Below are 23,978 nucleotides of genomic sequence, written 5' to 3'. Positions count from 1 at the left end.
ACCCCGACAGCGACCTAGTGGACCGATTTTCATGAAACATGGCTAAGAACACTCCCGACTAACTCAGCTTTCAGACAAAAAAACTAAATCAAAATCGGTTCATTCGTTTGAGAGCTACGATGCCATAGACAGACACACACACAGACAGACAGACAGACAGACAGACATACACACAGACAGACACGTCAAACTTATAACACCCCGTTTTTGCGTCGAAGGTTAAAAAATGAAACGGATGAGTATATGAAAATGTGTATGTGTGGTGGTTTGCGGCAGATTAACCAATAAAATGGCGGCTTTTGGCAGTTACGACTGGACTGATGCTAGTCTTTCTTATAAATTGAAATAGATATCATACACGAAAGAAAAAACGACCAGGCCCACCGGTGGCCGAGCCGGGAATCGAACCCGGGTCTTCAGCTTACGCGGCTAACGTCCTTACCACTAGACCACCCACCCACCGTGGTATCCGACGAAATTTCTCTAGTGTATGTTATCTCTGATAAGGCTAACCTTCTGACCAACTCTAAGGGCGAGAAATTCGTGCTTGCACCTCCTATATGAATCCATTAGAGGATTACGGTATAGAGAGAGAGATGGTGCCTATCTATACAACTAGTCTTTCGTCATTACCTGATGTCATACACTACTAGCCCTAGATTCTTATCCAGGATCCCATCACGAGGGTTAAGTCCCTCTCGCCACCGACATGCGGCATCAGCTCAGTCTTCATAGTCTGATGCTCGTCTCTTCAGTAGCTATAGTCACCAACAACATCATCACCAGAGGGCGGAAGTGCTCATGGCAAAAATAAAACGTCAATAAAGTTGGAACGTTATTTTTTTATCGACTGTCGATAAAACTGAAATTATCAGTATACTGTTGAGTGGTTTTCGTCGTAAGACAAGGATACTTTTTTATCCATGTGTTGTCTGTGTTTCGTTTTGGATTAACAATACAACACAATACAACTTTAACCATTTTTTTCAAACGTGAATTAGTTGAAGGGCTAGTGACAGAAATGATAATCAAAGTCAAAGGTCATACAATTTACTTTTAATCTAATCAAAGAGGTCAAAATCAAATGGTCGAATAGCTAATCAGAGGTCATGTTAAAGTCAGAAATGTAAAAGGTGACTGAATTTATAGATAGCTGAAAATGTCGATAAAATTTTACGTTCGAACTCTATTGACGTTTGATTTTTGCCATGAGCGATTCCGCCCCCTGATCATCAGTAGTTGACTCACCCAGGATCCCGCCACGAGGGTTGAGCCCCTCTCGCCACCTTAACCAAGCCAGCGCGTGTTTCTGATGCGGCATCAGCTCAGTCTTCATGGCAGCTGGCGCCGGTGCCTGTTTCTCTTCGGCTGGTCGAGTGTCTAACGCTGAGTGGAGGTCGCGTAAACGCTCGAGAATCAGGTTGCGCTCCGCAAGATGTGTTGACATTGCTACAGAAAAAAGGAATCAATATTGAGTGCTGGATGTAAATTAGGTGACAAAATAGACTTAACATATGCAATTATTTGAATTGCGTCTCTTTTGAGAAGTGTGGAGTGGATGTAGATGTGGTGATAAGATTGAGATGGGTATGTTAAGGTGGTTCGGGCATGTAGAGAGGATGGATGAGAGGAGATTAACGAAGAAAGTATATTAAAAAAAGTGGAAGGATCAGTTGAAAGTGGAAGACCTAGGCGAACTTTTCTCGACCAAATCGGGGAAATATTGCAAAGGCCAGGGGCCATTTCTCGAAGCTACAAGTCACAATTTACAAGTGGTAGTCAATGTCTAATATGACAAGTTGGAAAGAGACTTCCGCTTGTAACTTGTAACTTTCAGGTCAGAATTACTCGAAACCGACGAGCGTGTATGAGAAACGTGAAGTGAAGCGAAAATGGTTTGTCAGGATCGTAGTAAATGGAAATCCGTTATCTCTACCTACCCCTCTGGGAAACAGGCGTGATTGTTGTGTGTGTGTATGTGTCTCTTTTAGCGATACGAACTCCTAGTGCTAAGGGAATGCACTCAAAAACTATAGTCCTAGACTCCCTAGTCCCATATCCATACTCGTAACTTGGTCATTTAAATAGTGCATTATTGGGTTCCAAACGGTTACTTTTCATTTACATGGCAGTAAAAGTTCACCCTTGTACACACTTATAGTATTCTTTGTCGGTTCGCCTATATTGTTCGCTCCAAAGTGCCGGCTTGCTAAGTCACGAAAGTCACTCAGTCATGGGACCAACACTTTATAACTTAATACCGACTAACATAAAGGAATCAAAAAGTGACACAATTTTTAACAAAAAGCTTAAATCGTTGCTTATCGAAAAAGCTTTTTATTCAATTGACGAATTTATATTGTCTATGAAAAATGATACTACTACTAATCCTAGGATCTAAACGATGTCTAACTTATAATATTGTTATAATTTAATACCTAACTTATTATTGCTTATTTTTTGTAATGAACTGAATGACTTGTAAATGTACTTATTTACCAATAAATTATGTATATCTGTATTTTATGTAATTTGTTTTGTGCAAGTGTTTTACTACTAAAATGGTGTCATGAATATTAAGTGAATAGTGTTGGTATAAACCAGGTAGACGAAGTTAGAATTCTTACCCTGCTTGCCAAACATCCTGGGCTGCACAGCGTTGCTAGCCTTCTGCAGATCGTCCCAGGTCAGCCCCTGGTCGTAGCCATCCCTCGCTATGTCCACTGGAGTAGATTGCCTAAGCACCACCACCATATCTAGTGTCACTCACCCTGCTTGCCAAACATCCTGGGCTGCACAGCGTTGCTAGCCTTCTGCAGATCGTCCCAGGTCAGCCCCTGGTCGTAGCCATCCCTCGCTATGTCCACTGGAGTAGATTGCCTAAGCACCACCACCATATCTAGTGTCACTCACCCTGCTTGCCAAACATCCTGGGCTGCACAGCGTTGCTAGCCTTCTGCAGATCGTCCCAGGTCAGCCCCTGGTCGTAGCCATCCCTCGCTATGTCCACTGGAGTAGATTGCCTAAGCACCACCACCATATCTAGTGTCACTCACCCTGCTTGCCAAACATCCTGGGCTGCACAGCGTTGCTAGCCTTCTGCAGATCGTCCCAGGTCAGCCCCTGGTCGTAGCCATCCCTCGCTATGTCCACTGGAGTAGATTGCCTAAGCACCACCACCATATCTAGTGTCACTCACCCTGCTTGCCAAACATCCTGGGCTGCACAGCGTTGCTAGCCTTCTGCAGATCGTCCCAGGTCAGCCCCTGGTCGTAGTCCCTCGCTATGCCATCCTAAGCACCACCACCATATCTAGCTATGTCCACATCCTGGAGTAGATTGCCCCTGGTCGTAGCACCACCACTGGAGTATATCTAGTGTCACCACCATATCTAGTGTCACTCACCCTGCTTGCCAAACATCCTGGGCTGCACAGCGTTGCTAGCCTTCTGCAGATCGTCCCAGGTCAGCCTCGTCTCCCTCGCATGTCCACTGATCGTCCCTGCAGGCAGATCGTCCCAGGTCAGCCCCTGGTCGTAGCCATCCCTCGCAATGTCCGCCGGCGTGGGTTGGCTAGACTCCACCACCATGTTGCGGACTCTGTCCCCCTGCCTTCGGACAGCCGCCTCCAGTTCGGTGAGGCGGGTGATGAGCTTGGAACCGCCGTCGGGGAGAGTAGTGACGTCCATGTTGTCCAGGAGGTTCTAAGAAATAATTTATTGTTATGATTTGCATTCAAAATGTAGGTACATTGTCAGTGGATGATGAAGTTGCCGGTGAGTAAGGCTGCCAGAGCTCAACGAGGGTGCGGTGTGCTGGTGACGGAAGGACTGTGTGGTGTGTACTTAACACAGCAAAAAGGGAGTGTGCAAGTTTCTAATGGGTTGGCAACGCGCACGTGACACTCCTTGAGTTGCAGGCGTCCATAGGTTACGGTGACCGCTTTCCATCTGGCGGACCGTATGCTTGTTTGCCACCGACGTAGTATAAGAAAAAAGTTGATTTCAAGGCGAAGCTTTATGGATAAAGCACCTTATTGACAACCGACAATAAAGCTTTAGGTTGAAAATAGCACATATCGTCATTATGTTGAAAGAAATAATATATTTTTTTGTCAATGCAATGATTAAAGAAATATCTATGTAATGTATGGAATGCATATAGTTACTGCATATTTTATTTTAAATAGCATAAGATATTATGAGATAAAGAGTTTTTCTCAAACATGGTATGAAATATTGATGTTATGTGCCTTATAATTGGCAGCGAAGTATGACGTTGCAGGTGCGGCTAAGACGATTGATAGATAATGGAATTTCATACAAACCTTGCAGGCCAAGGCCGGCAAAGTCCTATTTTTTAATTTCCAAACACAGATAATTGTGACATAACATCCAGGTATTTAGCCAATTAAAAAAAAACTATAAGGGGCTTTATAGACGTGCCGACTGCAACTGGTACGGGCCCTAGACAATATTTGATTTTGGGTGCGTTTTCATACAAAAAAAAAAAATTTTCGTTTTTTTTTTAATTTTTTTTTAACTTTTTGTTTTTTTATAAGCGTATACAGGATATCAAAGGGGAACGAAAATTCGATTATTTTTGCGCTACGACGCACCGTTTAGGAGGTACAGCCATCCAAAGTTACTATTTTCAGTAGACTTATTTCATACCATGTTTGAGAAAAGCACTATACAACTCGGCGGGAAATGGGGTTGCCCGCCTCAGACCTATCCGGCCTCGCTTCGCTCGACCGTCTATATGTCTTCGGCCGGCAACCCCCTTTGTCCCGGCCTCTGTAGTAATGTACTATTTTTAATAGTAATGTTTTAAAGTAACGATTTAAAATGTGCTAATAAGTTAATTTGCACTTGTATGCATTTTTCAGAGTTCTGAAATAGTTCTGGCGGTCTAGCACAGCTTACGTTCTCGCGCGCGAGTACCTACATCTAGCTCAACTAGTATGCACTCGCGCGCAAGTTATGACTAGCCGCTAGGTTGTGAGTTCAACTCTCGCCTAAAGCAGTACCTAATTTGTGCGCTTTAAATTTATTCTACAAATAAAGACCAGACATCGTACCTTTTCCAGCAATTTCGGTGCAGCATGGTAGAAATAAAGGATGCATGTGTTTTCCAGGTAGACGATTAATTAAGGTTAATTCTATTGTTATCCTAATTAATTATTCCACCTGGCTTCGGACATATAAAATTGCTGGAAAATGTACGATATCTGACTATTCACGCAAATAAATTATTTGAGCAATTCCCGTTAAGTTTGTACATTTGGATCACGTCTCCGATTTTGATCACGTCGGAGGATTTGGATAAAAATTGGTAGGCTGATAGAGTCCATGATGCTGAGCAAGATCCACTAGGTTTCCCAAAATGTCCTATGTAGTTTGTATGAAACCTTCCTTTTTTGTTACCAGATTTCTATACATTTTCGGTAACAAAAAAGGAAAGTTTCATACAATCAACCTAGGACATTTTGGGAAACCTAGTGGATCTTGCTCAGCATCATGGACTCTATCAGCCTACCAATTTTTATCCAAATCCTCCGACGTGATCCAAATGTACAAACTTAACGGGAATTGCTGATTGATGAAATTATGACTTACCCTGATGTTGTGCAAGTCCGCTTGCATACCATTGAGCTTGCTAAGCTCATTATCGAGCACATGTTTTGGCACGTAGATCACTTGGTTTGGGTAGCTGGGCGGAGGCAGGTACTGTTTGATGGTGTTATCTCGCTTCTCAGGCTTCGGCTTCGGAGAAATTTTTGTCTTTGGAGATGTTTTGAGGGCTACCTTTGGGGCGGACAGCTGGAAGACAAAGTTAGGTTTATAGAACTGTATTCTCAAATAAATTATAAATTTCACTTTAGAGAAACTTAACTATAACAGAAAGAAATTGTTAATAAGTATAACCAGTGCACTTGCTTAAAAAAGAACTTAATTTAAATTTAAATAAATAATCAAAGCATCTTTTGTTAATTCAACAATTACAATTGTGTGCAAACTATGGCAGGTATATTTAATTTCTACATTTTTTTTTGCGAATACCATGACTAATAACAGTAATAATATCTGGGCGTTGTATTTTAATATATCACGTCTTTAGATAAAAAAAAACTCTTATAAATACAAAAACAAAAAAAAAAAGACAAAAAACAAAAACTTAATTTCTGGCCGGGATTCGAAACCCTGACACCTACGATCTATCTGCGTAGGTACATTAGACCGACCTCGTACGACTGAGCTAAGCGGAATCGATGCGCGGGCGGCGAAATTAACGGCCATATTTTACGTTTACTAACGCGAAAGAAAAACTCATGAAAACTCGAAAATTCGCGTTTTCCGGGATCTAAGGCTACGCTAGATCGATTTTTCACCCCCGAAAACCCCCACATAACAAATTTCAGCGAAATCGTTAGAGCGGTTTCCGAGATCGTCGGTATAAATAAATAAATAAATATACAAGAATTGCTCGTTTAAAAGTATAAATAAATATACAAGAATTGCTCGTTTAAAAGTATAAGATAAGATATAAAGTTATACCTAAGTACATGTTGCTTTCGTAAATTTACTACAATTTTTATTAAATGTTATAGAGGTTTTTTTGGCAACTTTTTGTTTGGCCGTACGATGTCGATTATTCTACTTTATTGTGGTCAAAATTGAGTGATTGTTTAGCAGTTTACCATTGACATCTCTTAACATAGTTATGCATTGACAATCTTCTTGGAAAAAATCGGTGATCGCGATTCGTATTCAAAATATAAAATATAGGCAAACATTGTGATCACTTGTTGAAATTATAAATGTGCCATTAGATTAACATAGTAATTAAAAATAAGCAGTTTGATTAATTTGAATTAATCAAATAAAAACTCAAGATCAATCGAAACTTTGTACATGAGAAAATGAGTACAGTTAAAAAAAATATACCGTGTCCGTAGATTTTCTTGGCATTGTTCTGGTTTACACTATAACGTCAACATAAATAAAATTGAATAAATATATTAATCTCATAAAATAAATTAAATTATAAATTAACAGTTCGCCACGTTATCACATTCGCTTTTTGTCCGTTACTAGTTTTCAAACTACCTTCAGTTTTTAAACTACTTTTTAAGTTGAGCAAAACTGTCTAGTTTCTACCCTCGAATAATATTCAAAGGCGTTTTTATTGTGTGCAAACTATGGCAGGTATATTTAATTTCTACATTTTTTTTTGCGAATACCATGACTAATAACAGTAATAATATCTGGGCGTTCTATTTAAATATATCACGTCTTTAGATAAAAAAAAACTCTTATAAATACAAAAACAAAAAAAAAAGACAAAAAACAAAAACTTAATTTCTGGCCGGGATTCGAAACCCTGACACCTACGATCTATCTGCGTAGGTACATTAGACCGACCTCGTACGACTGAGCTAAGCGGAATCGATGCGCGGGCGGCGAAATTAACGGCCATATTTTACGTTTACTAACGCGAAAGAAAAACTCATGAAAACTCGAAAATTCGCGTTTTCCGGGATCTAAGGCTACGCTAGATCGATTTTTCACCCCCGAAAACCCCCACATAACAAATTTCAGCGAAATCGTTAGAGCGGTTTCCGAGATCGTCGGTATAAATAAATAAATAAATATACAAGAATTGCTCGTTTAAAAGTATAAGATAAGATATAAAGTTATACCTAAGTACATGTTGCTTTCGTAAATTTACTACAATTTTTATTAAATGTTATAGAGGTTTTTTTGGCAACTTTTTGTTTGGCCGTACGATGTCGATTATTCTACTTTATTGTGGTCAAAATTGAGTGATTGTTTAGCAGTTTACCATTGACATCTCTTAACATAGTTATGCATTGACAATCTTCTTGGAAAAAATCGGTGATCGCGATTCGTATTCAAAATATAAAATATAGGCAAACATTGTGATCACTTGTTGAAATTATAAATGTGCCATTAGATTAACATAGTAATTAAAAATAAGCAGTTTGATTAATTTGAATTAATCAAATAAAAACTCAAGATCAATCGAAACTTTGTACATGAGAAAATGAGTACAGTTAAAAAAAATATACCGTGTCCGTAGATTTTCTTGGCATTGTTCTGGTTTACACTATAACGTCAACATAAATAAAATTGAATAAATATATTAATCTCATAAAATTCCGAATAAAATAAATTAAATTATAAATTAACAGTTCGCCACGTTATCACATTCGCTTTTTGTCCGTTACTAGTTTTCAAACTACCTTCAGTTTTTAAACTACTTTTTAAGTTGAGCAAAACTGTCTAGTTTCTACCCTCGAATAATATTCAAAGGCGTTTTTATTTAAACGTATAAGAGGCGTTTTTCAATAAGGGTTAACATTAACACTGTATTTGGTGCATTTGGTGCAACCGCTCAGTTTAAGTGCGGTAATATTTAGGTATGCTAAATGAAATTATTGCAGTTACATACATCGCATAAATTCTAATAAATAATATATCAATCTTAAATGCTTAAGTTGTGATTGGTGACATTTAGGCCTGATTTAGACGGCGTGCGAACTCGCATACGATTTTAGTTACATTGCGGGCTCTGGAGGATACATACAAATTTACACATCCATCAAATACCGCAGTGTAATAAAACTCGTACTTATGCGAGTTCTGGTACCGTCTAAATGGGCCCTTAGTATAGTTTAAGTTTAAAATGCGCGTGCAAACATTAAATTTTGTGGGCTAGATCTTCATATTACTTTATTTTGATTTTAAATACCGATCCAACAATATATCACACATTGGGGTTGGAATGAAAAAAAAAAATCAGCCCCCACTTTACATGTAGGGGGGGGTACGCTAACAAAACATTTTTTTCCACTTTTTACTTTACCACTTTGTCGGCGTAATTGATATACATACTGGTACCAAATTTCAGCTTTGGACGGACAGACAGACATGGCAAAACTATAAGGGTTCCTAGTTGACTACCGAACCCTAAAAAAAGAGAGTGGCGTTTATCTAACATACACGGAGCAAGAGTTCTCTCGCTCGTGTTCACGCATTTCTGTAGATAGCGCTAATTAAGACGCCTTATTTTTCAGGATTGGCTTTACGATATCTCAAAATACACTGACGTTACTGAATCGTAGTAACGCTTTGTTATTCAAGACTATACTACGACAACATGTGATTTTTTTAAATATTATGAATGGGCTTACTCTTGGCCACAGACTAGCCAAAGGCAAAGACGTGGCCTACGATGGAGTGAGCTCGCCCAAAAGATGCCTGTTCACTCTTGATTTGAAGATAAAAACGATATTTCGAGCAACAGTGTGGCCAAATCCCGTATCCTTTATACCAGTAACTGTATATGAATCTGTTGTACACAATAAAGTGATTACTACTACTACTACTACTACTACCAGTTGTACGTACCTCATCCTCCTCATCACTACTCAGCATGATGACTTCAGGCACCGACTCGATCACAGCCACATCATCATCACACACATTCTCCTTTCCTTCCAATAACTCCGTCCCTTTCCCCGCCTCCTCCACAACTGTCACTTCACCATTATAGTAACTATTCTTTGCTGTTTTACTTTTCGGTTTCTCATTCACTACTGTCACTTCTCCGTCATAATAAGTTTTATGGTCATTTGATATGTTTTTCAAAACTTTATCTTTCAAGTTTTCTAGCGCAGCATTCTTCTTAGTTTTTGGAGAGTTTTGAAAATCTGCTGTAACATCACGTAGAGGGCTTTGTATGGGTGAGCAAGTCAACACTGAATCGTCACTGTCTTCTAAAGTTTTGACCGGTGTTAAAGGTTTTGGTGTTTTTAGTTTATGTGGTGTCCGGGTGGTTATATTGACTTCTGGTAGATCTGAGTCGCTGTCAGAACCTTCACGAAGAGGTGACAGGTTCATTTCTGTGGCTCTCCGGGTGGATTCAGCAAGGGGAATCCTGCTTGAGGCAGCGTCAACGGGTAGGTCGGTTAAGCTTTCTGTAGAGCCTCTCATGCTACGTTTCGCGCTCTGAAAGAAAATCCATAAAAAACTTTTTAGACTTTAACGTAAATAAAAAATAACTATAGGTAGAATACATTAGTGTATGATTGTAAGTTGCTAAATAGCCTAGCTACTGCTAAAGATGGAAATATGTTAGTCTGCGAAGTTTCTAGTCGATCTACTTTCACAATACTTACGGAAATTTTTCGGCGACCACTCAAAGACGATCCCACCTGGCGTTAAACATTAAACAATAAACTTCAGTTGAATATATCTGTCAAGGAATTTTCACTACTTATATTATGCACACGTGCCTCGATTTTGCGACCTGTGTCGCGCTTCCTTTTAAATAAAAGCTAGAGATATTTTAATAGTATTTTATGCAACAGGCGTTTAAAGGAGGTCAAAAAAGACGAGTGGCGTGGGTAACAATTTGAGACGAAGCCGAAATAGTACATTACGATAAAGTGCGTAAAAAAGGAAGTTTTAAACGAGTGGCGATAAATTAAAACACGACCGAAGGAAGTGTTTTAAATCGACACGAGTTACGAATTTCCTTTTCGCACGTGTATCGTACGACGTTTTTCAGTACAGATGAGCCTCCGAAGTTTCGACCTGGCATATAATGAACCACGTCTCGCACTAGTGCGTAAAAAAAACACCATCTGTACTGAAAATTGTTATTAAGACGCCACGAGTATTTTTTTGACTCAGTTAAACACTGTTGCATACAATACTTTTTCTACGACCATGCACTTAGTTTTTAATAGTTTTCTTGAATAACTTTCGTGAAAACCACACTTTTTTCTGTATTTTGACGCAAAGGTTTGCACTGTCAACTCAGCTGCCCAAAGCCTTCCCGCGAACGCGCGCAGTATCGTTATAACAATGCGTTTCCATAGTTACAGAGCCAAACAATGCGTTTTCAGTTTTTTCCGGAAAGCCGGCGGACGCTGGCTTTGGGGAATAGACTTTTATGTAGGGTTTTAAAGATCTATGCACGACCCTGTAAATGACGAATAACAGTTCGGGAGTATAAAAAATATCCTACCTCATCAGACTCAATAAAGTCCGACTCGTCACTATCGTTCTGTTTCGGTATTATTCCCATAATACTCATTCTCGTCGCGCGCGACATCACCATCAGGTCCTCGTTTAAACCGTCATCATCATCATCGTCGTTGTGGACGCCGTCGCCGCTTTCCTCAACGACTTTAGTGCCTTTAAGAAAAAAAAATATTAGGAGGCGGAAAATATACAGAGCGAGGCAGTGAGCTCGCGAGGCTGACGTCCAAGCTAGACGCGTCTATAAATAATACTTGTAATATTCCTAATCCATATTTAATATTATAAATGGAACAGTGTGTGTGTTTGTCCGTCTTTCACGGCAAAACGGAGCGACGAATTGCCGTGATTTTTTAAGTGGAGATAGTAGAAGGGATGGAGAGTGACATAGACTACATTTTGTCTCTTTCTAACCTCCCACTTCCCTAAAAGGGGGGGTGGAAGTTTGTATGGAGCATTTCATAATTTTCGAATTTAACACGAGTGAAGTCACTCGCGGGCACTAATAAATGTTATAGTAGTAGGACACTGAATAAATTTAATTACCTTCATCACTTTCACTGTCATCGTCGTTATCATCTTTGCCTTGTCCGTCCATAGCTTCATCATAATGACTAGAATCACTTTCATCACTATCCATTGTTTTGCCAATCTTTTTACTCCTAGCATCATAATCACTTTCATCTTTCCCTTTGTCAAAAATTTCTTCATCTTCATCCATACTCTCATCACTTTCCTCGCTATCATTAACTTTACCATCTTTCCCACCATCAAGTTTCAACGGAGTGTCCTTAAGACATTTCATTTTACTCTTTCCGTCTTTCTCTATGATGATTGAGTTGTCCGTGTCGGAGTCGAGAAGGACCATGCGTTTCTTGACTCGGCGGATGACTGGGGAGTCCGTGGTGGTGTTGAGGGATTTTGGGCGGATCGGTGGCCGACGCTTGGGTATCAGCTCTGGAGATACTTCCTCTGTAAAAAAAGATTAAACATTATAACTTTCATATAATTCTAGTAGAAGTAACATAAGGACACATCGTTTTTTAAAGCGCCGTCGACGCGCGTTTGTACAAACGCAATAAACCTAGGCCGTAGCAGGGGCGGCTCACTCCGCGATTCTATCACCGCGCTACAAGTACATGTCAGCGAACGCGGCCCATTCATTGGTGACGACCTTAGCGCGGCGCAATAAAATTCGATGTCGGCTGCTCGCGTGCGTCCCTTTGTTAATGTAGGTAAGAATTTAGAATGGCGGCATTTTATGAACATCAAAGGAGTGAGCCGTCTGTACTTGTACTATTATATATTATATTCCGTGGCCTTAGCCAGATGTGGGCATTGTGGTGCCATGACCTTTAGAATCACCTAAATGCCTAAACATTGTAGCACTACATTATTACACTCTACTTGTAATTACAGCAGCTGCCCAGCCTTAAATTAGGCCTTATTACTTATTAAGGCGACATACTAACATAGCATAATTAAAATCAAAATGTTACTAACAATACCTATAAGTTACTTAAAATATGTAAAAAGAGTGCCTCTTTTCGCCAACAAACTGCTGTGCAGTTTGGCGAAGATTTAACCTCTCGTATGCTTAGGAGCAGATCTGCTCCATATTGTTTCAACTTTAACATGTAGTTATTATGACTAATATATTAATGACAATTTTTTGACAGACGCATACGAAAGGTTAAATCGTGATTTGTTGTTTTCTATAATAAATAAAAAAAAAAAAACTGGTGTGCATAAGCCAAGAAATTGTAACTTTCCTTAGTGGAAGATAATTTCTGTTACCTTCATCATACATTACATTATCCAACACCATGGTATAGGATGCGGATGAGAGCTGGTGACATGTTTATAAATTAAAATGAATATAAAATGATAATGTATATGGCATACCTTCATCTGAGGACACTGCATCACTGGATGGCACAGTGTGTGACTGCCTGCTGCCGTCTGATGAATGTGAGGATGGAAGAGGATGATAATGATACATATTAAAATTTAGTACTGATATATGCTAAGTTCATGTTAATTCAGGCTAATCTGTAAGCATTTGTTTTAAAGAAAAATTATGCATCTATGAGCATAGAGGATATATTATTAGCCCTACAAATATTAGCTCAGGTCTTAACCAGGAAGCTCTGATCAAACAAGAGACCTTAGAGACCCATTGTGAAGTTCTGCAAATGCCAATGGCTAAGAATACATAAATAATTAGAAATATGGTTCTTAATGCAAGCATTTCACCAGACTTAAGAGACTAAAGGTTACCATCATCACTGCTTGCTATGACTTCAGCAATGCTTTTCCTTATAGTTTTGGGGGCCTGAGGGGTATCTTGTTCATCTTCAGATCCATCTATGAACAAAAACAATCACAATTTATATTCCTTGATATTTAATTTCGCAAGAAGAATGCTCTGAGAACAACCAAGAACTAAGTATGTGAATACCTTTCTGGTAACCTTATGTTATACTTATGTATCTTATGTTAAACTTTACTACAAACCTGTATTGTGTTATATAACTACTTTAACTGAAATAGATACATATATTCAAAAACTCATTTATTAATGAAATTTCTTCTACGTACACAAAGAAATAAGTCAGGTAAATAAATGAAATTTTATGTGTGTATTAAAAGTAGAAAATTGTATATTGTTACTGAATTTTGTACTTTGACTGTTACCTACCGTAAACAAGAGATTCCTCTGAATCAGGTACAACCGTGTGGTTATTACGCATAGGAGTTTTCATCGGTGTTTTTGGTATCAAATCTTCGAGCACACTTTCTTCAACTACATCTGTATCAGAGTCACTTTCTACTTCTACGCCCGACTGGTCTCGATATTCAAAAAATGAATTCTCCATCTTTTTGACCCAAATTACACAACAAAGTAATTTGTTTCTAAACTAGATAAATCGGCTCTCCATTCCAAATATTCTTTTGAAATGAAATGTCGTTGTCAGCGTTTCGATATTACTTAGAGGAAATAATGAAATGGCCATTTTATTGGGAATAGTATAAAATAAATGAAAATTGTAAGCTGTACATATAAAATGTATAATAGCAACTGATTAAATATAAATGTAGAATTATTATTCATTCCATTTGAGTATTGAACTTTTCAAAACCACCAATTAGCGTTTTGTTAGTGCACTAAAGCATTATGGCCGCTGTACACACATGGCCAACAGTTCCACCAACCCCCTTGGCCATGTGTGTAGAGGGCTACTTGGCCGTAAGTTGGCAGTTGGCGCTTGCGCTTGCCGGCCAACCGATTCGTGTCGGTTTTTTGTCCACACATCAAAGGATCTTGGCGCAAATGGCCAACTGCGTTTACACGTTGGCGCTTCATTCAGTTGGTCGTCAGCCGTCAGAGAGGACAGTAGTGATATATTTACGAAAATAATAAGTTTATCTATGCCAAAAATAGTGTAGATTTTAGGAAATAAAATAACCTTGCAAATGTTTAATGTATTTCCTAAAAAAGATAAATGTTCTTATCAGAATATTCAAAAAATTGTTAATATTGCAAATAATTTAATTTTACTACGGGGTTATTATTTTTTAATATTTTATTCTGACAACGTCTATGACCAAGAATTTCATAGATTTTTTCATTACACGTCCATCTTTCATGAAGAGCCAATGCCAAGTGATTGGTTCGCCAATGTGTAAACAGCGGCTCTTATCTTGGCCAAGGGGTTTCACAAAGGGCTGGTGGAACCGTTGGCCATGTGTGTACAGGGGCCATTAAACATGTTTGATAAAAAAATACGTTCCGTTTCTTGTAGATGACTTTTTGAACCATAAACAGTAATAATATTTTAGTACAAAAAAAGGTACTGAAATTTCTTCATATATAATAACTAGGAATTAAAATCAGATGTTATATTCGCAATTTATTGAGATGTGATGTGAAATAATCAGTTTATTTAACTAATACGAACTGTGATGTGCTGGCTGCATGTTTGTCAATCGATTGCCTATTCTTACATAAAAAAACTTGTGACATTTGTCTGAATTGTCAGTTTGTCACGTTTGTGTTGTTTTCGTTTGTGTAATTGAAGCTATTTCTTAAAATAAAATACGAAAAACTATAGAACGGACACTAAATACTACGTATTTAACTTTATTCTAAGTTATAGTAAAATATAAAATGACTGAAGTTCAACTACAGGAGTTCAAATTAGAGCCCGATTCTGAGCTTCGTTTCGAAGTCGAATCCAAGAACGAGAAAGTTGTTTTGGAGGTAATACTATACCAAATTAGCCTTATAATTGCTGTAAATTGAAGGCTAACTTAATTCCGGTTTGATATAAAGTACTCTTGTAATTTTTATAGATAAAAAGCGGTTACGCCGAGCTGTTTGGCACAGAGCTAGTCAAAGGAAAGCCATATGAGTTCCATACGGGTGCCAAAGTTGCCGTGTTCACGTGGCACGGCTGCACGGTGGAGCTGCGAGGCAGGACCGAAGTCAGCTACGTAGCTAAAGAGACTCCCATGGTATATAATTTTGCAGAATTCCTATTAGTTTAGTATATGTTATAAAGCTGCTAAAAGTTACAAGAAACAGAAAATGATTTTTTATTATAAACAATCCGTGTGTAACTTCCTGAGGATGCTTTTAATATAAGTTTATTATTTATGTGTGAACCAATCAGCAAGGTTTATAAACACATTTGGTTATGTTTGCTTGTTGGTTACACAATACACTTATTGTTACATACATGTTGTGTAACTAAAGATATGTCATGATTTTTAAGTCTATTATAATATTGATTTCAATTCTATTTTAAGGTAATTTATGAAACATTAAAAAATCATAATGTACTTTTAATCTAGAAATGGGTGAATCAACTTTTTCTTGCTTTTTGCAAGAATTACCCTTACTTATTATTAGGTCTACTTTTGTGATTTTTAACCTTACCATCGTGAATTAGATCCTTATTTCACGTATACCAATTACGGAAAAATTTAAAAACGATTCATTTTTAATTAAAACAATATGTGACCCAGTGGAAGAGACACTTTTTTCATACAAAAGTGAGGGACAGCTATGTCCACTGGGTCACTGCTCGAAACAAAGTTATAAAATAGGAAATCCTATAACTACATGTTGTATTGCGTAGCTAGTATATTTGTCTTTAATATAATAAATATACATTAATTAGACTAAATCCCAATTAAATTTTCTGACCACATGTAGTCGAAGTATGTGAAATTTTGCTGGCAAAGAGAAGTTGATTCACCCAAATACATTAATCAGCATGATTTTTTATCTATGGTTTTTTTTTTTCACTCCAGGTGGTCTACCTAAACGTCCATGCAGCATTAGAGCAGCAGCGAGTAGCAGCAGAACAGGAGAACACCCGAGGCCCCGTCACCATGATTGTGGGGCCCGGAGACGTCGGGAAATCCACACTCACTAGGATACTGCTTAACTACGCTGTGAGGATGGGCCGGAGACCGATATATGTAGACTTGGATGTAGGACAGGGGCAGATTAGTGTTCCGGGGACTATTGGTAAGTTGCTGCACTAAAAATATTAACCTTTCAAGTCAAGCACTTACCTATAGACCAATGAGTTGTTCAGAAAAGAGAATTAATTCTTAAACTTTAAGACTCCACAGAAGTTAAGTGGTTAGAGATTCAACTATAAACTATTTTGAACAGCTGACTGAGGGTATATTATAATAAAGAGTACTATCGTACAAAATGGCCACTCCGACTCCCCGCCTAAAGTGCCACGCATCCCCTCTCATCCCCTCTCCGTTACCTCACAGTTACCACCTGTCAAAAACGCGATCAGTCGACCTGTCATATCTGACTCATACAAGCTTGGTGTGCGTTCACCTACACAAGCTTAGAATGTGTGCTAGGAACGCGCCTCTTTTATATATTTGATTGCCAGTGTCCGAGGTGTGCTGAGGGCCAGCATTTTGCCCAGAAAATTGGCCTAAGAGAGGCACAGACGTTTTGAGCGTGAGGCATTACCTTTCCGAGGCTTTCAGTCATACATTTCTGTTAAAGCTTCAGATGAAAAATAATCTTATAGCACACATTACAATAGGCCTTTTAATGAAGATTTTTTTCTATTTCAGGAGCCTTATTAGTGGAGCGACCAGCATCAATAGAAGAAGGTTTCAGTCAGCAGGCACCTCTAGTATACCACTTTGGCCACAAATCACCTTCGGAAAACTTGGAGCTGTACAACACCATTGTATCGAGGCTCGCTGAGGTCATTGCTGAGAGATGTGAGAATAATAAAAAAGGTAAGCAAGAAATATATAAAAGGTTGAAAGGTTAACAATATTGAAAGGTTAAACATGTGTAGCATAGATGAAGAAAGTAAAACATAGAAATAGTACTCATCTACAAGTGCGGAAAAGAAGAGATTCGAAACAAGTGCCGATAAATTAAGATCAACATGAGTTTTGAATTCCTTTGTCACACATGTATAGGTCATTTTTCAGTTTTAGCAAGAGTCTCTCGTCCATTAACTGTTTAGCACTGACACAAATAATTCTTCTTATTTAAGAGCTCTATAGCTCTTGTCAGTGGAGTATGCGCCATATTTCCCTATTCTCCGTTTTCCTCTTTAGTTCTCGATACAACATGACACTGGCCTTCTCCTTGGACTGGTCAACGAAACTCCCGGGTCTTCCTAGAATTCTTCTTCGTTTTGTCTTTCTTCCTAGGATATTTTTAAAGAATCATGTTGAACTAGAATAATTTGTAATTAACTGACTTCATCTTTAATAATAATTACAGCATCAACGTCAGGCGTGATCATCAATACGTGTGGCTGGATCAAGGGCGCCGGCTACAAGATGCTAACGCATGCCGCTCAGGCGTTCGAGGTATTATTTATTTATTTAATCTTTATTGCACAAAGAAAATACAATTGTACACAAGGCGGACTTAATGCTATAAGGCATTATTGACTTATGTTAACAGTTTAGTCACATATTTATTATTTGATACACTAGCAGCTGATAGCTGATGCGTGTATATCACTGCACTTGTTTTTCTATAGTTAAAGTTTATATTTTAGTTTTAAATGTTTATCAGGTCTGTTTTTGAAACTGTTCACTGAGGGAGCACTTATCACTGTTTCTGGTAGTTTATTCCACTCGCGTACGACACGGTTTGATAGGAAGTGCTTCCTAGGATTGCTTGTGCTGGGAACGCGAGTAAGTAAAGACGATGATTCTTTTAAGTCGAGTTAAGTCATAATAGTCATGTATGATCTTGAATGTTTCTATGAGGTCACCATGCTGTCTCCTTTGGAGATTTTAAGTTAAATTTATCGATGAAACTGATGTCCCAATTTGGGTGCCTGGCTCTCAGGTTAAAAAAAGTGTCGGTCTATCTGTTACATTGCTAATTGCTAAATATCGCGAGAATTACTTATGCTATCGATTTGAAATTTGGAACAGTTACGAACATTGTCACAGACTGGACAGTGTCGATATTTTTGAGCAAGTTTTGTACACCCATATATGTATTTTTACATTTGCCTGTAGGTACAGTCAACCCATTGGAACCCTAGGCCACTGTAGAACTATGTCATTGTGACGTTATAAATCAGATTGTAACAAATCTCTTACTGGTTGTCGTTTTCACATGGTTGTATATGTAGAGTGGCCTAGGGTTCCAATTGGTTGACTGTACTTATTTAATTTCAAACATTTTATTGTTTTTAATATATGACGCCATTTAAATTGTTTTACGCAGGTGGATGTCATATTAGTATTGGACAACGAGAGATTGTACAACGAGCTCAAGAGAGACATGCCAAAGTTTGTCAAAGTCGTGTACTTACCAAAGAGTGGTGGGGTGAGTATGCTATTAATATTTACAATACAAAGACATATATAACTCCGTATAGACAGATAAAGTCTAAGAAAAAAACGTACCTCAGTACAGCCAAGTGCAAAAATACGTATCGAAATAATCGTCTCATAAATATGGTACTACGCTCTTATTACACCTGATGCTATAGGACATATTTTTGAATAAGATGTTTTTACCCATATTTTTACACTTGACTGTACCATGGCAGTCTATGCACTGTGATTACATATTTTACTTTGACAGTAACTCTCTATAATACTTGATCCTCTTTGTTTTGGACTGCGTTGATTTTGTGTAAGGTGTCCCCTAAAATGTAGGTATCTTTTATTTTTATATGTTGCTCTTTTGCAGGTGGTGGAACGATCGAGCCAGGCTCGCGTCGAGGTCCGCGACTGTCGCATCCGAGAGTACTTCTACGGCAAACGCACGCCGTACTACCCTCACTCGTTCGACGTCAAGTTCCAGGATCTCAAGATATACAAGGTATGTCCATTTTACGGTTCCGTATCGAAAAGATACAAAAGGAATGGTTATGATGCGACTTTGTCTGTGTGTCAATTTGCTAAATTTCGGGAACTTATACTTATAGATTTTAAATTTGGATAGTTATTAAGTGAATCATCTTTTTCTCTACTAAATTGAGGTTCGAGTATTATAGAGAGCGCTGTTTTATGTAAAATGTGTGAAATCATAATCATGCATATAGTCCATGTCTTTCGAGGTGCTTAAAATAAGTCAGAAAGGGTTTAACACCAGATTAAAATGCATGTTTGCTAGTTTAAGTATGTGTTAAAATGTCAAATATGAATATTAGCGCCGTCTAGCAGAGTGTCTCCCAAAGGTGTAACGTCATCTAGGTCACGGTACCTTTTTCTCTATAAAGGTACGTTTTCGATATCCGTCTATATGTTAGTTACATTTGTCTTCGATATATACAAACTGAAAAGGTTGTTTTTAAACTTATAATAGAAAATTGCCATATTGTCTAGTTAATTTTTTTTAGGTTATTTCAGTCTCAGTCTCGCTTTCTGTTTTCATTCTGACTGGCCTACAAGATACTTCAACAGAGGGGGCACCACAGGAATCCGCGTTTATTTACTTTTAAGTTTTTGATTTTTTATTTCGTGTACTTTATGAAGTTATGAGATATATTTTTATTACTATATACTTTTTTTAATACAGGTGGGCGCCCCATCGTTACCAGACTCCTGCATGCCGCTCGGCATGCGCGCCGAAGACGCCCTCACCAAACTGGTCGCAGTGACCGTGACGCCCGCGCTGGCGCACCGCCTGCTGGCCGTGACGTTCGCCGCCGGCCCCGACGACGACGCGCCCTGCTCTAACCTAGCCGGGATCGTGTGTGTGTAAGTACCACAACTTCTAACTTATGACCAGTGGTCGGAACTATGGGAGCAAAACTTAAACAAAACCTTAGAGCTGACATAAATTTAAAATAAAAACAAGATTATTATTTTCAGATAAATAAATAAATAAATAATAAATATTATAGGACATTCTTACACAGATTAACTGAGCCCCACGGTAAGCTCAAGAAGGCTTGTATTGTGGGTACTCGGACAACGATATATATATAATATACAAATAGGTACTTATATACATAGAAAACGTCCATGACTCAGGAACAAATATCTGTGATCATCACACAAGTAAATGCCCTTACCGGGATTCGAACCCGGCACCGCGGCTCAGCAGGCAGGGTCACTACAGACTGAGCCAGACCGGTCGTCGAGCAGGGGCCCGTTTCTCGAAAGGTACAAGCCTTGTATTACAAGTGCGCGAACTGTCAAATCGTATGGGTTGTCATGGAAACACACTTGTAATACAAGGCTTGTACCTTTCGAGAAACGGGCCCCTGATCAGTGTTAAATTTGATTCTATACCTGAGAAATATTTCTAATACATTACTACAAGGATATTAATATTTTCATGGCTGTAAGTACTCTAAAATGTCCACTTCACTGCTTATGAGTCTTATGACACTCTTTGAATTTGTCCCTGAATCAACACAGAAGGGTGTTTTAACGAATTTATCGAAATTGCTGATAAAAACCATTTCATCTAACGAGTAAGCTGTGTTTTGACGTAAAACGTTTGGTGAACGTCTTTCAAACCCCGTAGTAAAGGGGTCGGACCGAAAAGTGTTATGGCAGTATACATAATATAACGATGAATTATAGTTAACTAGCTTTTGCCCGCGGCTTCACTCGCGTTAGAAAGAGACAAAAGTAGCCTATGTCACTCTCCATTCCTTCAACTATCTTCACTTAAACAATCACGTCAATTCGTCGCTCCGTTTTGCCGTGAAAGACGGACAAACAAACAGACACACACACTTTCCCATTTATAATATTAGTATGGAAGTATAGATTAACACTTTCGTAACCAAGAACCCGCTGGGCGGGTTCTCGTTATACAAACGGGCCGTCATAAATTACGACCGATTTCTTGCTAGTGAATGTGTTAACTCTTAAATGCATGGTGATGTATATATGCATCATATATTTGATGGCCTGTGGCTCGATATGTAGCTATCCAAAATCACATTTATTGCTTAATTATTATTCAATATTTATTACTATTTAATAAACAATTAAATAATATAATGATTTACTATTTATTATTTAAGGATTAAGATGAGATGGCGGAAAAGTGTAAAAAGACAGGATGATGGCGATTTTTAGTATGTGATTTAGGCTGATTTTTTCGAAGTTAGTAATTAGTTTATGTTTAAACATTTTATCATAGGGGTTTCACAAATAGTGTACCTTTTTAATAGTAGTCATTTTTTTTAAATAAAACTTACCAATAACGATATATTTATATAAATAAGATTTGACCTATTTAACTTCAAACACTGATTTAGTATAAAAATCGAACTTAAATATTTTTTTTATTATTTTTCCCAGAGTCAGAAAACCATTGTCTATCACATATATTCATATCTCGTTAAAAGAAAAATTCATGCATTTAAGGGTTAACCCATATGTACCATTGTACAACTTTATTTGTGATTTGTTTGTAAATGAAACTTTATTCAGGACCGCGGTGGATATGGACCGGCAGATGCTGACCATCCTCTCTCCGCAGCCGCGGCCTCTCCCAAACACTGTCCTCCTGCTCTCAGAACTGCAGTACATGGACAACCATTAACGCCACAACTGAACCAGGCTAATATTACTCTGAACGCTTAGCCAACATGCCAATAGATTCACACAGACCGACCGATTTGCTCGGCAAAATGGCGGCCGTCTAACCATGTTGGCTTAGCAGTCCGACCGGTATTCGCCAGACTTCCCCTAGTATTAAGACGTAAGGTGCATTGAGATAACTATTTATAGCAGAATAGTTTTTTAGAACCGGGGTGAATAAAGATAAAATCTGTAACGTTTGTCTGAAAATTTCTGAAAAACTACCCACATAATTTGAATAATGCAAACTTTAATATTATTTATAATCGCAATGTGGCAATTTGTGTATAGATGTGGTACAATGTTTTTGGAAACTTACAAATTTTTCATGCTATTTCAGTCAGTTTCAGTACTCTTTAGTGCAAGAAATACTGATGTTGACTGAACTAGCAACATACGAATGTTTCGGAGAAAATGCGATAAAAAAACATTTCGACCTCAGCAGGCATCTGCCGCGATTACAGAGTCGCTGGTTCGATTCCAGCCTCAGGCACTGGAGGCCTTGGACACTTTCTTTCTTTCATATGTGTAATTTATTTCGGTTTTAAAAAAACATCTGTAAATAGTTATTATATTATATAAATACCATTGCAAGATTATTCCATATTCGCCTCTGACATCTTTGTTCACCTATATACAATATGAAATTACCACAATGCACCTTATGTGAGAGAAGCGCTCAAATAGCCTAAAATAGACATCCCCTTGTAATAAAATTGTCAAATCGAATCGGAAACATTGTGATGTCCTAGTTCCCATACTAGCCTAGTTTTAGCTTTGATATGATCTGCGAGGATCTAAATCTAAAACCCACAAGACTGTAAATAAATTATATTTGCTAAGATGAAATTAAATAAATAGAAAATTTACGTATTCTTTTTATTTAACACTTTCTCAATCAAGAACCCGCCTGCTAAGTGCGTTTTCACATTATACGATACAATATCGGATGTAGGACCGTTAACCCTTAACTGCATAGTGATGTAATATATGCATCATGTATTTTTGACTCTATTGACAGCATGTCAAAACTCAAATTTGAATCTTTGTCAAGGTCATGCATTTAAAGGTGAACCTCGTATGGCCCAATGTATTGGGTTGGTAAGAAAGTAATGAGCGAATCATAACCAATATTGTAATTTTTATTTAATTTTTTATTTTAATCATTTATCAAAAATATAACGGCCTTCGTTATCTACTACTTGTCTCCATCGTTCTGGTAAAGAATGAATAGCATCGGCGAAGAAGTTCTTAGGTTTAGATTCAAAAAACTCAGCTATGTACTGTCGTAGATGGGCTTGATCATCGAACTTTTTTTCATTCAAGGCATTGCTTAGCGATCTGAACAATGCGTAATCCGTAGGTGCCAAGTCTGGAGAGTACGGTGGATGAGGTATCACTTTCCAACCTAGCTCCAATAGCTTTAGCCGAGTCACTTTTGCAATGTGTGGGCGAGCATTGTCGTGTAAGAAAAAAACTTTAGCATGCTGTGGACGATTCTGACAGATTTTTTAGTTAAAATTTTCAAGCTGATTACAGTATACTGATGCGGTAACAGTCATTCCACTTGGTAGGAGTTCCCAGTGAATAATACCATGAATATCCCACCAAACGGACAGCATAACTTTTTTCGGGTGAGGCTCTGTTTTTGGTGCCTCTATTCCTTTTTCGTTTGGAGCTAGCCACTGACGTTTGCGTGTGTGATTTATATATAAGACCCATTTTTCATCTCCAGTGATAAGATGGTCCAACCAGTTGAATGTGCGGCGAAAAGATAGAAGTTGTATGCAGATATCGGCACGGCGGTTTAGTTGATCTCTATCA

General features: G+C 38.2%; 3 protein-coding genes across 3 annotated transcripts in view; 1 reads left to right on the top strand and 2 right to left on the bottom strand.

Annotated features, from left to right (window-relative positions):
* The window catches only part of LOC125232329 (transcription termination factor 2-like), a 28,113-nt gene extending 25,359 nt beyond the window's left edge, over window positions 1-2,754 (bottom strand). The window contains exons 1-2 of the mRNA XM_048137956.1: window positions 2,628-2,754; window positions 1,249-1,449 (exon numbers count right to left, since the gene is read on the bottom strand). Coding sequence (XP_047993913.1) covers window positions 1,249-1,449; window positions 2,628-2,754 — 328 coding nt within the window. The remainder of the gene's footprint in view (window positions 1-1,248; window positions 1,450-2,627) is intronic.
* Window positions 2,755-2,762: 8 nt separating this feature from the next.
* On the bottom strand, window positions 2,763-13,991 carry LOC125232328. The gene is made up of 11 exons (XM_048137955.1): window positions 13,774-13,991; window positions 13,353-13,439; window positions 11,619-12,044; window positions 11,059-11,228; window positions 9,435-10,034; window positions 5,619-5,822; window positions 3,407-3,704; window positions 3,200-3,283; window positions 3,057-3,152; window positions 2,914-3,009; window positions 2,763-2,866 (listed from the first exon to the last, which is right to left on the bottom strand). The coding sequence occupies exons 1-11, from the start codon at window positions 13,949-13,951 to the stop codon at window positions 2,763-2,765; spliced, it is 2,343 nt and encodes a 780-aa protein (XP_047993912.1). The 5' UTR covers window positions 13,952-13,991.
* A 1,139-nt stretch (window positions 13,992-15,130) lies between these two features.
* Window positions 15,131-23,023, top strand: LOC125232554 (protein CLP1 homolog). Its single transcript, XM_048138265.1, has 9 exons — window positions 15,131-15,336; window positions 15,429-15,590; window positions 16,392-16,611; window positions 17,190-17,360; window positions 17,860-17,948; window positions 18,826-18,927; window positions 19,297-19,428; window positions 20,128-20,309; window positions 22,005-23,023. Exons 1-9 carry the CDS (start codon window positions 15,244-15,246, stop codon window positions 22,114-22,116), a joined length of 1,263 nt encoding a protein of 420 aa, XP_047994222.1. The 5' UTR covers window positions 15,131-15,243; the 3' UTR covers window positions 22,117-23,023.
* Window positions 23,024-23,978: the final 955 nt, after the last annotated feature.

The sequence above is a fragment of the Leguminivora glycinivorella genome, chromosome 13 (assembly GCF_023078275.1).
Source record: "Leguminivora glycinivorella isolate SPB_JAAS2020 chromosome 13, LegGlyc_1.1, whole genome shotgun sequence".
Lineage (NCBI taxonomy): Eukaryota > Metazoa > Arthropoda > Insecta > Lepidoptera > Tortricidae > Leguminivora > Leguminivora glycinivorella.
This window is presented reverse-complemented; position numbering and strand designations above follow the sequence as displayed.

Excerpts from the sequence above, each read along its gene's own strand:
- LOC125232328 (XM_048137955.1), bottom strand. The coding sequence starts at position 13,951 with ATGGAGAATTCATTTTTTGAATATCGAGACCAGTCGGGCGTAGAAGTA. Across the intron at positions 12,045-13,352 it reads CATAGCAAGCAGTGATGATG|AGGAAGTATCTCCAGAGCTG; the intron begins GTAACCTTTAGT and ends CTTTTTTTACAG. Across the intron at positions 2,867-2,913 it reads CAGGATGTTTGGCAAGCAGG|TGGACATAGCGAGGGATGGC; the intron begins GTGAGTGACACT and ends AATCTACTCCAG.
- LOC125232554 (XM_048138265.1), top strand. The coding sequence starts at position 15,244 with ATGACTGAAGTTCAACTACAGGAGTTCAAATTAGAGCCCGATTCTGAG. Across the intron at positions 17,361-17,859 it reads ATGTGAGAATAATAAAAAAG|CATCAACGTCAGGCGTGATC; the intron begins GTAAGCAAGAAA and ends TAATAATTACAG. Across the intron at positions 18,928-19,296 it reads ACTTACCAAAGAGTGGTGGG|GTGGTGGAACGATCGAGCCA; the intron begins GTGAGTATGCTA and ends GCTCTTTTGCAG.